General features: G+C 45.3%; 1 protein-coding gene across 1 annotated transcript in view; it reads left to right on the top strand.

Moving 5' to 3' along the window:
- Positions 1-14789, top strand: part of LOC140361550 (collagen alpha-1(XIV) chain-like) — a 130648-nt gene that overhangs the window by 53313 nt on the left and 62546 nt on the right. Inside the window, exons 19-21 of the mRNA XM_072447261.1 lie at positions 11936-12065; positions 12163-12285; positions 12900-13055. Of these exons, the coding sequence (XP_072303362.1) occupies positions 11936-12065; positions 12163-12285; positions 12900-13055 (409 nt within the window). The remainder of the gene's footprint in view (positions 1-11935; positions 12066-12162; positions 12286-12899; positions 13056-14789) is intronic.

Genomic DNA, 14789 nt, shown 5'->3' with positions numbered 1-14789 from the left:
TTCCTGTGATGTCATGTTCTACCTGTGATGTCATGTTCTACCTGTGATGTCATGTTCTACCTGTGATGTCATGTTCTTCCTGTGATGTCATGTTCTACCTGTGATGTCATGTTCTACCTGTGATGTCATGTTCTACCTGTGATGTCATGTTCTACCTGTGATGTCATGTTCTTCCTGTGATGTCATGTTCTACCTGTGACGTCATGTTCTTCCTGTGATGTCATGTTCTACCTGTGATGTCATGTTCTTCCTGTGATGTCATGTTCTACCTGTGATGTCATGTTCTACCTGTGATGTCATGTTCTTCCTGTGATGTCATGTTCTACCTGTGACGTCATGTTCTTCCTGTGATGTCATGTTCTACCTGTGATGTCATGTTCTACCTGTGATGTCATGTTCTACCTGTGATGTCATGTTCTACCTGTGATGTCATGTTCTTCCTGTGATGTCATGTTCTACCTGTGATGTCATGTTCTACCTGTGATGTCATGTTCTACCTGATGTCATGTTCTACCTGTGATGTCATGTTCTTCCTGTGATGTCATGTTCTATCTGTGATGTCATGTTCTTCCTGTGATGTCATGTTCTTCCTGTGATGTCATGTTCTTCCTGTGATGTCATGTTCTTCCTGTGATGTCATGTTCTACCTGTGATGGCATGTTCTACCTGTGATGTCATGTTCTACCTGTGATGTCATGTTCATGTTCTTCCTGTGATGTCATGTTCTACCTGTGATGTCATGTTCTTCCTGTGATGTCATGTTCTTCCTGTGATGTCATGTTCTACCTGTGATGTCATGTTCTATCTGTGATGTCATGTTCTACCTGTGATGTCATGTTCTACCTGTGATGTCATGTTCTTCCTGTGATGTCACGCTCTACCTGTGATGTCATATTCTACCTGTGATGTCATGTTCTGTGATGTCATGTTCTGTGATGTCATGTTCTGTGATGTCATGTTCTACCTATGATGTCATGTTCTACCTGTGACGTCATGTTATTCCTGTGATGTCATGTTCTTCCTGTGATGTCATGTTCTGTGATGTCATGTTCTGTGATGTCATGTTCTACCTGTGATGTCATGTTCTTCCTGTGATGTCATGTTCTACCTGTGATGTCATGTTCTACCTGTGATGTCATGTTCTACCTGTGATGTCATGTTCTTCCTGTGATGTCATGTTCTACCTGTGATGTCATGTTCTACCTGTGATGTCATGTTCTACCTGTGATGTCATGTTCTACCTGTGATGTCATGTTCTTCCTGTGATGTCATGTTCTACCTGTGATGTCATGTTCTACCTGATGTCATGTTCTACCTGTGATGTCATGTTCTACCTGTGATGTCATGTTCTGTGATGTCATGTTCTACCTATGATGTCATGTTCTACCTGTGACGTCATGTTCTTCCTGTGATGTCATGTTCTACCTGTGATGTCATGTTCTACCTGTGATGTCATGTTCTACCTGTGATGTCATGTTCTTCCTGTGATGTCATGCTCTACCTGTGATGTCATATTCTACCTGTGATGTCATGTTCTGTGATGTCATGTTCTGTGATGTCATGTTATTCCTGTGATGTCATGTTCTTCCTGTGATGTCATGTTCTTCCTGTGATGTCATGTTCTACCTGTGATGTCATGTTCTACCTGTGATGTCATGTTCTACCTGTGATGTCATGTTCTTCCTGTGATGTCATGTTCTACCTGTGATGTCATGTTCTACCTGTGATGTCATGTTCTACCTGATGTCATGTTCTACCTGTGATGTCATGTTCTTCCTGTGATGTCATGTTCTATCTGTGATGTCATGTTCTATCTGTGATGTCATGTTCTTCCTGTGATGTCATGTTCTACCTGTGATGTCATGTTCTACCTGTGATGTCATGTTCTTCCTGTGATGTCATGTTCTTCCTGTGATGTCATGTTCTTCCTGTGATGTCATATTCTACCTGTGATGTCATGTTCTACCTGTGATGTCATGTTCTTCCTGTGATGTCATGTTCTACCTGTGATGTCATGTTCTACCTGTGATGTCATGTTCTACCTGTGATGTCATGTTCTTCCTGTGATGTCATGCTCTACCTGTGATGTCATGTTCTACCTGTGATGTCATGTTCTGTGATGTCATGTTCTGTGATGTCATGTTCTGTGATGTCATGTTCTACCTATGATGTCATGTTCTACCTGTGACGTCATGTTCTGTGATGTCATGTTCTGTGATGTCATGTTCTGTGATGTCATGTTCTACCTATGATGTCATGTTCTACCTGTGACGTCATGTTCTTCCTGTGATGTCATGTTCTACCTGTGATGTCATGTTCTACCTGTGATGTCATGTTCTTCCTGTGATGTCATGCTCTACCTGTGATGTCATATTCTACCTGTGATGTCATGTTCTGTGATGTCATGTTCTGTGATGTCATGTTCTTCCTGTGATGTCATGTTCTTCCTGTGATGTCATGCTCTACCTGTGATGTCATATTCTACCTGTGATGTCATGTTCTGTGATGTCATGTTCTGTGATGTCATGTTCTTCCTGTGATGTCATGTTCTTCCTGTGATGTCATGTTCTTCCTGTGATGTCATGTTCTACCTGTGATGTCATGTTCTACCTGTGATGTCATGTTCTACCTGTGATGTCATGTTCTACCTGTGATGTCATGTTCTACCTGTGATGTCATGTTCTACCTGTGATGTCATGTTCTTCCTGTGATGTCATGTTCTACCTGTGATGTCATGTTCTACCTGTGATGTCATGTTCTACCTGATGTCATGTTCTACCTGTGATGTCATGTTCTTCCTGTGATGTCATGTTCTATCTGTGATGTCATGTTCTTCCTGTGATGTCATGTTCTTCCTGTGATGTCATCTTCTTCCTGTGATGTCATGTTCTTCCTGTGATGTCATGTTCTACCTGTGATGGTATGTTCTACCTGTGATGTCATGTTCTACCTGTGATGTCATGTTCATGTTCTTCCTGTGATGTCATGTTCTACCTGTGATGTCATGTTCTTCCTGTGATGTCATGTTCTTCCTGTGATGTCATGTTCTACCTGTGATGTCATGTTCTACCTGTGATGTCATGTTCTTCCTGTGATGTCATGCTCTACCTGTGATGTCATATTCTACCTGTGATGTCATGTTCTGTGATGTCATGTTCTGTGATGTCATGTTCTGTGATGTCATGTTCTACCTATGATGTCATGTTCTACCTGTGACGTCATGTTCTTCCTGTGATGTCATGTTCTACCTGTGATGTCATGTTCTTCCTGTGATGTCATGCTCTACCTGTGATGTCATATTCTACCTGTGATGTCATGTTCTGTGATGTCATGTTCTGTGATGTCATGTTATTCCTGTGATGTCATGTTCTTCCTGTGATGTCATGTTCTTCCTGTGATGTCATGTTCTACCTGTGATGTCATGTTCTACCTGTGATGTCATGTTCTTCCTGTGATGTCATGTTCTACCTGTGATGTCATGTTCTACCTGTGATGTCATGTTCTACCTGTGATGTCATGTTCTTCCTGTGATGTCATGTTCTACCTGTGATGTCATGTTCTACCTGTGATGTCATGTTCTACCTGATGTCATGTTCTACCTGTGATGTCATGTTCTTCCTGTGATGTCATGTTCTATCTGTGATGTCATGTTCTTCCTGTGATGTCATGTTCTACCTGTGATGTCATGTTCTACCTGTGATGTCATGTTCTTCCTGTGATGTCATGTTCTTCCTGTGATGTCATGTTCTACCTGTGATGTCATATTCTACCTGTGATGTCATGTTCTTCCTGTGATGTCATGTTCTACCTGTGATGTTATGTTCTACCTGTGATGTCATGTTCTACCTGTGATGTCATGTTCTTCCTGTGATGTCATGCTCTACCTGTGATGTCATATTCTACCTGTGATGTCATGTTCTGTGATGTCATGTTCTGTGATGTCATGTTCTGTGATGTCATGTTCTACCTGTGATGTCATGTTCTACCTGTGACGTCATGTTCTTCCTGTGATGTCATGTTCTTCCTGTGATGTCATGTTCTACCTGTGATGTCATGTTCTACCTGTGATGTCATGTTCTACCTGTGATGTCATGTTTTTCCTGTGATGTCATGCTCTACCTGTGATGTCATATTCTACCTGTTATGTCATGTTCTGTGATGTCATGTTCTGTGATGTCATGTTCTACCTGTGATGTCATGTTCTACCTGTGACGTCATGTTCTTCTTGTGATGTCATGTTCTACCTGTGATGTCATGTTCTACCTGTGATGTCATGTTCTTCCTGTGATGTCATGCTCTACCTGTGATGTCATATTCTACCTGTGATGTCATGTTCTACCTGATGTCATGTTCTACCTGTGATGTCATGTTCTTCCTGTGATGTCATGTTCTATCTGTGATGTCATGTTCTTCCTGTGATGTCATGTTCTACCTGTGATGTCATGTTCTACCTGTGATGTCATGTTCTTCCTGTGATGTCATGTTCTTCCTGTGATGTCATGTTCTTCCTGTGATGTCATGTTCTACCTGTGATGTCATGTTCTACCTGTGATGTCATGTTCTACCTGTGATGTCATGTTCTTCCTGTGATGTCATGCTCTACCTGTGATGTCATATTCTACCTGTGATGTCATGTTCTGTGATGTCATGTTCTGTGATGTCATGTTCTGTGATGTCATGTTCTACCTGTGATGTCATGTTCTACCTGTGACGTCATGTTCTTCCTGTGATGTCATGTTCTACCTGTGATGTCATGTTCTAACTGTGATGTCATGTTCTTCCTGTGATGTCATGCTCTACCTGTGATGTCATATTCTACCTGTGATGTCATGTTCTTCCTGTGATGTCATGTTCTATCTGTGATGTCATGTTCTTCCTGTGATGTCATGTTCTACCTGTGATGTCATGTTCTACCTGTGATGTCATGTTCTTCCTGTGATGTCATGTTCTTCCTGTGATGTCATGTTCTACCTGTGATGTCATGTTCTACCTGTGATGTCATGTTCTTCCTGTGATGTCATGTTCTACCTGTGATGTCATGTTCTACCTGTGATGTCATGTTCTACCTGTGATGTCATGTTCTTCCTGTGATGTCATGCTCTACCTGTGATGTCATATTCTACCTGTGATGTCATGTTCTGTGATGTCATGTTCTGTGATGTCATGTTCTACCTGTGATGTCATGTTCTACCTGTGACGTCATGTTCTTCCTGTGATGTCATGTTCTACCTGTGATGTCATGTTCTACCTGTGATGTCATGTTCTTCCTGTGATGTCATGCTCTACCTGTGATGTCATATTCTACCTGTGATGTCATGTTCTGTGATGTCATGTTCTGTGATGTCATGTTCTACCTGTGATGTCATGTTCTACCTGATGTCATGTTCTACCTGTGATGTCATGTTCTACCTGTGATGTCATGTTCTACCTGTGATGTCATGTTCTTCCTGTGATGTCATGCTCTACCTGTGATGTCATATTCTACCTGTGATGTCATGTTCTGTGATGTCATGTTCTGTGATGTCATGTTCTGTGGTGTCATGTTCTACCTATGATGTCATGTTCTACCTGTGACGTCATGTTCTTCCTGTGATGTCATGTTCTACCTGTGATGTCATGTTCTTCCTGTGATGTCATGCTCTACCTGTGATGTCATATTCTACCTGTGATGTCATGTTCTGTGATGTCATGTTATTCCTGTGATGTCATGTTCTTCCTGTGATGTCATGTTATTCCTGTGATGTCATGTTCTGTGATGTCATGTTCTTCCTGTGATGTCATGTTCTTCCTGTGATGTCATGTTCTTCCTGTGATGTCATGTTCTACCTGTGATGTCATGTTCTACCTGTGATGTCATGTTCTTCCTGTGATGTCATGTTCTACCTGTGATGTCATGTTCTACCTGTGATGTCATGTTCTACCTGTGATGTCATGTTCTTCCTGTGATGTCATGTTCTACCTGTGATGTCATGTTCTACCTGTGATGTCATGTTCTACCTGATGTCATGTTCTACCTGTGATGTCATGTTCTTCCTGTGATGTCATGTTCTATCTGTGATGTCATGTTCTTCCTGTGATGTCATGTTCTACCTGTGATGTCATGTTCTACCTGTGATGTCATGTTCTTCCTGTGATGTCATGTTCTTCCTGTGATGTCATGTTCTACCTGTGATGTCATATTCTACCTGTGATGTCATGTTCTTCCTGTGATGTCATGTTCTACCTGTGATGTTATGTTCTACCTGTGATGTCATGTTCTACCTGTGATGTCATGTTCTTCCTGTGATGTCATGCTCTACCTGTGATGTCATATTCTACCTGTGATGTCATGTTCTGTGATGTCATGTTCTGTGATGTCATGTTCTGTGATGTCATGTTCTACCTGTGATGTCATGTTCTACCTGTGACGTCATGTTCTTCCTGTGATGTCATGTTCTTCCTGTGATGTCATGTTCTACCTGTGATGTCATGTTCTACCTGTGATGTCATGTTCTACCTGTGATGTCATGTTTTTCCTGTGATGTCATGCTCTACCTGTGATGTCATATTCTACCTGTGATGTCATATTCTGTGATGTCATGTTCTGTGATGTCATGTTATTCCTGTGATGTCATGTTCTTCCTGTGATGTCATGTTCTACCTGTGATGTCATGTTCTTCCTGTGATGTCATGTTCTACCTGTGATGTCATGTTCTACCTGTGATGTCATGTTCTTCCTGTGATGTCATGTTCTTCCTGTGATGTCATGTTCTTCCTGTGATGTCATGTTCTACCTGTGATGTCATGTTCTACCTGTGATGTCATGTTCTACCTGTGATGTCATGTTCTTCCTGTGATGTCATGCTCTACCTGTGATGTCATATTCTACCTGTGATGTCATGTTCTGTGATGTCATGTTCTGTGATGTCATGTTCTGTGATGTCATGTTCTACCTGTGATGTCATGTTCTACCTGTGACGTCATGTTCTTCCTGTGATGTCATGTTCTACCTGTGATGTCATGTTCTAACTGTGATGTCATGTTCTTCCTGTGATGTCATGCTCTACCTGTGATGTCATATTCTACCTGTGATGTCATGTTCTGTGATGTCATGTTCTGTGATGTCATGTTATTCCTGTGATGTCATGTTCTTCCTGTGATGTCATGTTCTTCCTGTGATGTCATGTTCTACCTGTGATGTCATGTTCTACCTGTGATGTCATGTTTTTCCTGTGATGTCATGTTCTACCTGTGATGTCATGTTCTACCTGTGATGTCATGTTCTTCCTGTGATGTCATGCTCTACCTGTGATGTCATATTCTACCTGTGATGTCATGTTCTGTGATGTCATGTTCTGTGATGTCATGTTCTACCTGTGATGTCATGTTCTACCTGTGACGTCATGTTCTTCCTGTGATGTCATGTTCTACCTGTGATGTCATGTTCTACCTGTGATGTCATGTTCTTCCTGTGATGTCATGCTCTACCTGTGATGTCATATTCTACCTGTGATGTCATGTTCTGTGATGTCATGTTCTGTGATGTCATGTTCTACCTGTGATGTCATGTTCTACCTGATGTCATGTTCTACCTGTGATGTCATGTTCTACCTGTGATGTCATGTTCTTCCTGTGATGTCATGTTCTACCTGTGATGTCATGTTCTACCTGTGATGTCATGTTCTGTGATGTCATGTTCTGTATGTCATGTTCTGTGATGTCACGTTCTACCTGTGATGTCATGTTCTACCTGATGTCATGTTCTACCTGTGATGTCATGTTCTTCCTGTGATGTCATGTTCTATCTGTGATGACATGTTCTTCTGTGATGTCATGTTCTACCTGTGATGTCATGTTCTACCTGTGATGTCATGTTCTTCCTGTGATGTCATGTGCTTCCTGTGATGTCATGTTCTTCCTGTGATGTCATGTTCTACCTGTGATGTCATGTTCTTCCTGTGATGTCATGTTCTACCTGTGATGTCATGTTCTACCTGTGATGTCATGTTCTACCTGTGATGTCATGTTCTTCCTGTGATGTCATGCTCTACCTGTGATGGCATATTCTACCTGTGATGTCATGTTCTGTGATGTCATGTTCTGTGATGTCATGTTCTGTGATGTCATGTTCTACCTGTGATGACATGTTCTACCTGTGACGTCATGTTCTTCCTGTGATGTCATGTTCTACCTGTGATGTCATGTTCTACCTGTGATGTCATGTTCTTCCTGTGATGTCATGCTCTACCTGTGATGTCATGTTCTTCCTGTGATGTCATATTCTACCTGTGATGTCATGTTCTGTGATGTCATGTTCTACCTGTGATGTCATGTTCTACCTGATGTCATGTTCTACCTGTGATGTCATGTTCTACCTGTGATGTCATGTTCTTCCTGTGATGTCATGTTCTTCCTGTGATGTCATGTTCTTCCTGTGATGTCATGTTCTACCTGTGATGTCATGTTCTACCTGTGATGTCATGTTCTTCCTGTGATGTCATGTTCTACCTGTGATGTCATGTTCTACCTGTGATGTCATGTTCTACCTGTGATGTCATGTTCTACCTGTGATGTCATGCTCTACCTGTGATGTCATATTCTACCTGTGATGTCATGTTCTGTGATGTCATGTTCTGTGATGTCATGTTCTACCTGTGATGTCATGTTCTACCTGTGACGTCATGTTCTTCCTGTGATGTCATGTTCTACCTGTGATGTCATGTTCTACCTGTGATGTCATGTTCTTCCTGTGATGTCATGCTCTACCTGTGATGTCATATTCTACCTGTGATGTCATGTTCTGTGATGTCATGTTCTGTGATGTCATGTTCTACCTGTGATGTCATGTTCTACCTGTCATGTTCTTCCTGTGATGTCATGTTCTACCTGTGATGTCATGTTCTACCTGTGATGTCATGTTCTTCCTGTGATGTCATGTTCTACCTGTGATGTCATGTTCTACCTGTGATGTCATGTTCTACCTGTGACGTCATGTTCTTCCTGTGATGTCATGTTCTACCTGTGATGTCATGTTCTACCTGTGACGTCATGTTCTTCCTGTGATGTCATGTTCTACCTGTGATGTCATGTTCTACCTGTGACGTCATGTTCTTCCTGTGATGTCATGTTCTTCCTGTTATGTCATGTTCTACCTGTGATGTCATGTTCTACCTGTGATGTCATGTTCTACCTGTGATGTCATGTTCTGTGATGTCATGTTCTACCTGTGATGTCATGTTCTACCTGTGACGTCATGTTCTTCCTGTGATGTCATGTTCTACCTGTGATGTCATGTTCTACCTGTGATGTCATGTTCTTCCTGTGATGTCATGCTCTACCTGTGATGTCATATTCTACCTGTGATGTCATGTTCTGTGATGTCATGTTCTGTGATGTCATGTTCTACCTGTGATGTCATGTTCTTCCTGTGACGTCATGTTCTTCCTGTGATGTCATGTTCTACCTGTGATGTCATGTTCTACCTGTGATGTCATGTTCTTCCTGTGATGTCATGTTCTACCTGTGATGTCATGTTCTACCTGTGATGTCATGTTCTACCTGTGATGTCATGTTCTACCTGTGACGTCATGTTCTTCCTGTGATGTCATGTTCTACCTGTGATGTCATGTTCTACCTGTGACGTCATGTTCTTCCTGTGATGTCATGTTCTACCTGTGATGTCATGTTCTACCTGTGACGTCATGTTCTTCCTGTGATGTCATGTTCTACCTGTGATATCATCTTCTACCTGTGACGCGGCTCTAAGAATCTCCATAAATCACCTCCAGACTCGTTCTGTTCAATCACGATCAGTACAACTGTGAGCTGAGACCAGGACGTCTAAACTGTCATTACCTCTGCAGCCAGTAGATGGCCGTGGGCCATTCTTCTTCCTCTCGTGGTAGTTTTGTGCCCGTGGGCCGTTCTTCTTCTTGTGGTAGTTTTGTGCCCGTGGGCCATTCTTCTCGTGGTAGTTTTGGTTGGGTTCCTCAGACGTGTTGGAGCTGAGAGCGACAGGTTACCGAGGGCGAGACAGGACGAGAAACAAAGCACAAACACCCGACAGGAATGTGGTGAGACGGAAGGACCACAAAGGTTATTGTGCTGCTGGTTTTACTCAGTAGGGGGCGCTACAGGCCAAACAAACACTGTTGTGTGTGATTTGGGCGTTACAAAATGAATTGAATTGAGAAAAGTGTAGTTTGTGTGTAAAAGTGTAGTTTGTGTGTAAAGGTGTGTGTAAAGGTGTAGTTTTTGTGTAAAGGTGTGTGTAAAGTTGTAGTTTGTGTGAAAGGTGTAGTTTGTGTGATTAAAGGTGTAGTGTGTGTAAAGGTGTAGTTAATGTGTAAAGGTGTAGTTTTTGTGTAAAGGTGTAGTTTATATGTAAAGGTGTAGTTCATGTGTAAAAGTGTAGTTTGTGTGTAAAGGTGTAGTTTGTGTAAAGGTGTAGTTCATGTGTAAAGGTGTAGTTTGTGTGTAAAGGTGTAGTTCATGTGTAAAGGTTTTGTTTGTGTGAGTAAAGGTGTAGTGTGTCTAAAGGTGTAGTTCATGTGTATAGGTGTAGTTCATGTGTACATGTGTCATTTGTGTGTAAAGGTGTAGTTCATGTGTAAAGGTGTAGTTTGTGTAAAGGTGTAGTGTGTGTAAAGGTGTAGTTCATGTGTAAAGGTGTAGTTTGTGTGTATAGGTGTAGTTCGTGTGTAAAGGTGTAGTTTGTGTAAAGGTGTAGTTCATGTGTAAAGGTGTAGTTCGTGTGTATAGGTGTAGTTCATGTGTAAAGGTGTAGTTTGTGTAAAGGTGTAGTTTGTGTGTATAGGTGTAGTTTGTGTGTATAGGTGTAGTTCGAGTGTGAAGGTGTAGTCTGTGTAAAGGTGTAGTTCATGTGTAAAGGTGTAGTTCATGTGTATAGGTGTAGTTCGTGTGTGAAGGTGTAGTCTGTGTAAAGGTGTAGTTCATGTGTAAAGGTGTAGTTCATGTGTATAGGTGTAGTTCGTGTGTAAAGGTGTAGTTTGTGTGTAAAGGTGTAGTTCGTGTATAAAGGTTTAGTTCGTGTGTATAGGTGTAGTTCGTGTGTAAAGGTGTAGTTTGTGTAAAGGTGTAGTTTGTGTAAAGTTGTAGTTTGTGTGTAAAGGTGTAGTTTGTGTAAAAGTGTAGTTTGTGTAAAGGTGTAGTTTGTGTAAAAGTGTAGTTTGTGTGTAAAGGTGTAGTTTGTGTAAAAGTGTAGTTTGTGTAAAGGTGTAGTTTGTGTAAAAGTGTAGTTTGTGTGTAAAGGTGTAGTTTGTGTAAAAGTGTAGTTTGTGTGTAAAGGTGTAGTTTGTGTAAAAGTGTAGTTTGTGTAAAGGTGTAGTTTGTGTAAAAGTGTAGTTTGTGTGTAAAGGTGTAGTTTGTGTAAAAGTGTAGTTTGTGTAAAGGTGTAGTTTGTGTAAAAGTGTAGTTTGTGTAAAGGTGTAGTTTGTGTAAAAGTGTAGTTTGTGTGTAAAGGTGTAGTTTGTGTAAAAGTGTAGTTTGTGTAAAGGTGTAGTTTGTGTAAAGGTGTAGTTTGTGTAAAGGTGTAGTTTGTGTAAAAGTGTAGTTTGTGTAAAGGTGTAGTTTGTGTAAAAGTGTAGTTTGTGTAAAGGTGTAGTTTGTGTAAAAGTGTAGTTTGTGTGTAAAGGTGTAGTTTGTGTAAAAGTGTAGTTTGTGTAAAGGTGTAGTTTGTGTAAAAGTGTAGTTTGTGTGTAAAGGTGTAGTTTGTGTAAAAGTGTAGTTTGTGTGTAAAGGTGTAGTTTGTGTAAAGGTGTAGTTTGTGTAAAAGTGTAGTTTGTGTGTAAAGGTGTAGTTTGTGTAAAAGTGTAGTTTGTGTGTAAAAGTGTAGTTTGTGTAAAGGTGTAGTTTGTGTAAAAGTGTAGTTTGTGTGTAAAGGTGTAGTTTGTGTAAAAGTGTAGTTTGTGTGTAAAGGTGTAGTTTGTGTCCCCAGCGCACCGTCCCGGCGGGGCAGAACAGTCTGGTGCTACAGCCGCTTCTCTCCGACACCGAGTACAAAGTGGCCTTGACTCCGGTTTACGCTGAAGGAGACGGCCCGACCTCGGCCCGCTCGGCCCGCACACGTGAGTCCACCCGGAGGTCGTGCCCTCTGACCTCGGGGTCAAAGGTTTAGTTTTCATGGCAGATTGATGTGAGTCTGGCCCTGCTCTCTGCTCTCAGTGCCTCTGTCGGCCCCTAAGAACCTGCGAGTGTCTGAGGAGTGGTACAACCGCTTCAGGATCAGCTGGGACGTGCCCCCTTCACCCACCATGGGGTACCGCATCGTGTACCAGCCTGTGTCCGGTAAGACTGGACCTGGACTGGACGTGGACTCTGGACCGGGACTCTGGACTGGGACTGGGACTGGACTCTGGACCGGGACTGGACTGAGAATGGACCGGGACTCTGGACTCGGACTGGACCAGGACTGGATCGGGACTGGACGGGGACTCTGGACCAGGACTGGACTGGGACTGGACCGGGACTGGACTCTGGACCGGGACTGGACTGAGAATGGACCGGGACTCTGGACCAGGACTGGACTCGGACTGGACCGGGACTGGACCAGGACTGGATCGGGACTGGACGGGGACTCTGGATCAGGACTGGACTGGGACTGGACCGGGACTGGACTCTGGACCGGGAATGGACCGGGACTGGACCGGGACTGGACCAGGACTGGATCTGGATGGGACCGGGACTGGACCGGGACTGGGGACCGGGACCAGGACAGGCCCGGGACTGGACTCTGGACCGGGACTGGACCGGGACGGGACCGGGCCTGGACAGAGACTGGACCTGGACGGGACCGGGACTGGACTCTGGACCGGGACTGGACTGGTTCTAGTCCCTTCAGGTCCGTCTCCTGGTCCAGCTCTGGAGACGTTCAGTTTGTGTTAAAGTTCTTGTCCCTTCAGGTCCGTCTCCTGGTCCAGCTCTGGAGACGTTTGTGGGAGAAGACGTGAACACGATGCTGATCCTGAACCTTCTCAGTGGACTGGACTACAGCGTGAAGGTCATCGCTTCGTACACCACAGGGTCCAGTGACGCTCTGACCGGCCGCGCCAAAACACGTGAGTGGACCAGGAGTGGACCAGATCTAAACCAGGACTGGACCAGGACTCAAGCAGGACTGGACCGGGACTGGACCGGGACTGGACCGAGACTGGACCAGGACTGGACTGGACTGGGACTGGACCGAGACTGGACCAGGACTGGACTGGACCAGGACAGGACCAGGACTGGACCAGATCTAAACCAGGACTGGACCGGGACTGGACCGGGACTGGACCGGGACTGGACCGGGACTGGACCAGGACTGGACCGAGACTGGACCAGGACTGGACCAGGACTGGACCAGATCTAAACCAGGACTGGACCGGGACTGGACCGGGACTGGACCGGGACTGGACCGGGACTGGACCAGGACTGGACTGGACCAGGACTGGACCAGGACTGGACCAGGACTGGACTGGACCGGGACTGGACCGGGACTGGACCAGGACTGGACTGGACCAGGACTGGAGCAGGACTGGACCAGGACTGAACCAGGACTACAGCAGGACTGGACCAGGACTGGACCAGGACTGGAGCAGGACTGGAGCAGGACTGGACCAGGACTGAACCAGGACTGCAGCAGGACTGGACCAGGACAGGACCAGGACTGGACCAGGACTGCAGCAGGACTGGACCAGGACTGGAGCAGGACTGGACCAGATCTAAACCAGGACCGGACCAGGACTGGACCAGGACTGGAGCAGGACTGGACCAGGACTGGAGCAGGACTGGAGCAGGACTGGAACAGGACTGGAGCAGGACTGGAGCAGGACAGGACTGGACCGGGACTGGACCGGGACTGGACTGGACCAGGACTGGAGCAGGACTGGACCAGAACTGGACCAGGACTGAACCAGGACTGCAGCAGGACTGGACCAGGACTGGAGCAGGACAGGACTGGAGCAGGACTGGAGCAGGACTGAACCAGGACTGGAGCAGGACTGGACCAGGACTGGAGAAGGACTGGAGCAGGACTGAACCAGGACTGGAGCAGGACTGGACCAGGACTGGACCAGGACTGGACCAGATCTAAACCAGGACTGGACCAGGACTGGACCAGGACAGGACCAGGACTGGACCAGGACTGGACCAGATCTAAACCAGGACTGGACCGGGACTGGACCGGGACTGGACCGGGACTGGACCAGGACTGGACTGGACCAGGACTGGAGCAGGACTGGACCGGGACTGGACTGGACCAGGACTGGACCAGGACTGGAGCAGGACTGGAGCAGGACTGGAGCAGGACTGGACCAGGACTGAACCAGGACTGGACCAGGACAGGACTGGACCAGGACTGGAGCAGTACTGGACCAGGACTGGAGCAGGACTGGAGCAGGACTGGAGCAGGACTGGACCAGGACTGGGCCAGGACTGGAGCAGGACTGCAGCAGGACTGGACCAGGACTGGAGCAGGACAGGAGCAGGACTGGACCAGGACTGGACCAGATCTAAACCAGGACCGGACCAGGACTGGACCAGGACTGGAGCAGGACTGGACCAGGACTGGAGCAGGACTGGAGCAGGACTGGAACAGGACTGGAGCAGGACTGGAGCAGGACAGGACTGGACCGGGACTGGACTGGACCAGGACTGGAGCAGGACTGGACCAGAACTGGACCAGGACTGAACCAGGACTGCAGCAGGACTGGACCAGGACTGGAGCAGGACAGGACTGGAGCAGGACTGGAGCAGGACTGGAGCAGGACTGGACCTGGACTGGAGCAGGACTGGAGCAGGACTGAACCAGG

The sequence above is a fragment of the Eucyclogobius newberryi genome, unplaced genomic scaffold (genome assembly GCF_026437365.1).
Source record: "Eucyclogobius newberryi isolate DKJ021-1_F unplaced genomic scaffold, fEucNew1.0.hap1 SCAF_16, whole genome shotgun sequence".
Lineage (NCBI taxonomy): Eukaryota > Metazoa > Chordata > Actinopteri > Gobiiformes > Gobiidae > Eucyclogobius > Eucyclogobius newberryi.
Note: the sequence above shows the minus strand (reverse complement) of the source record. Positions and strands in the feature narration are given on the sequence as shown.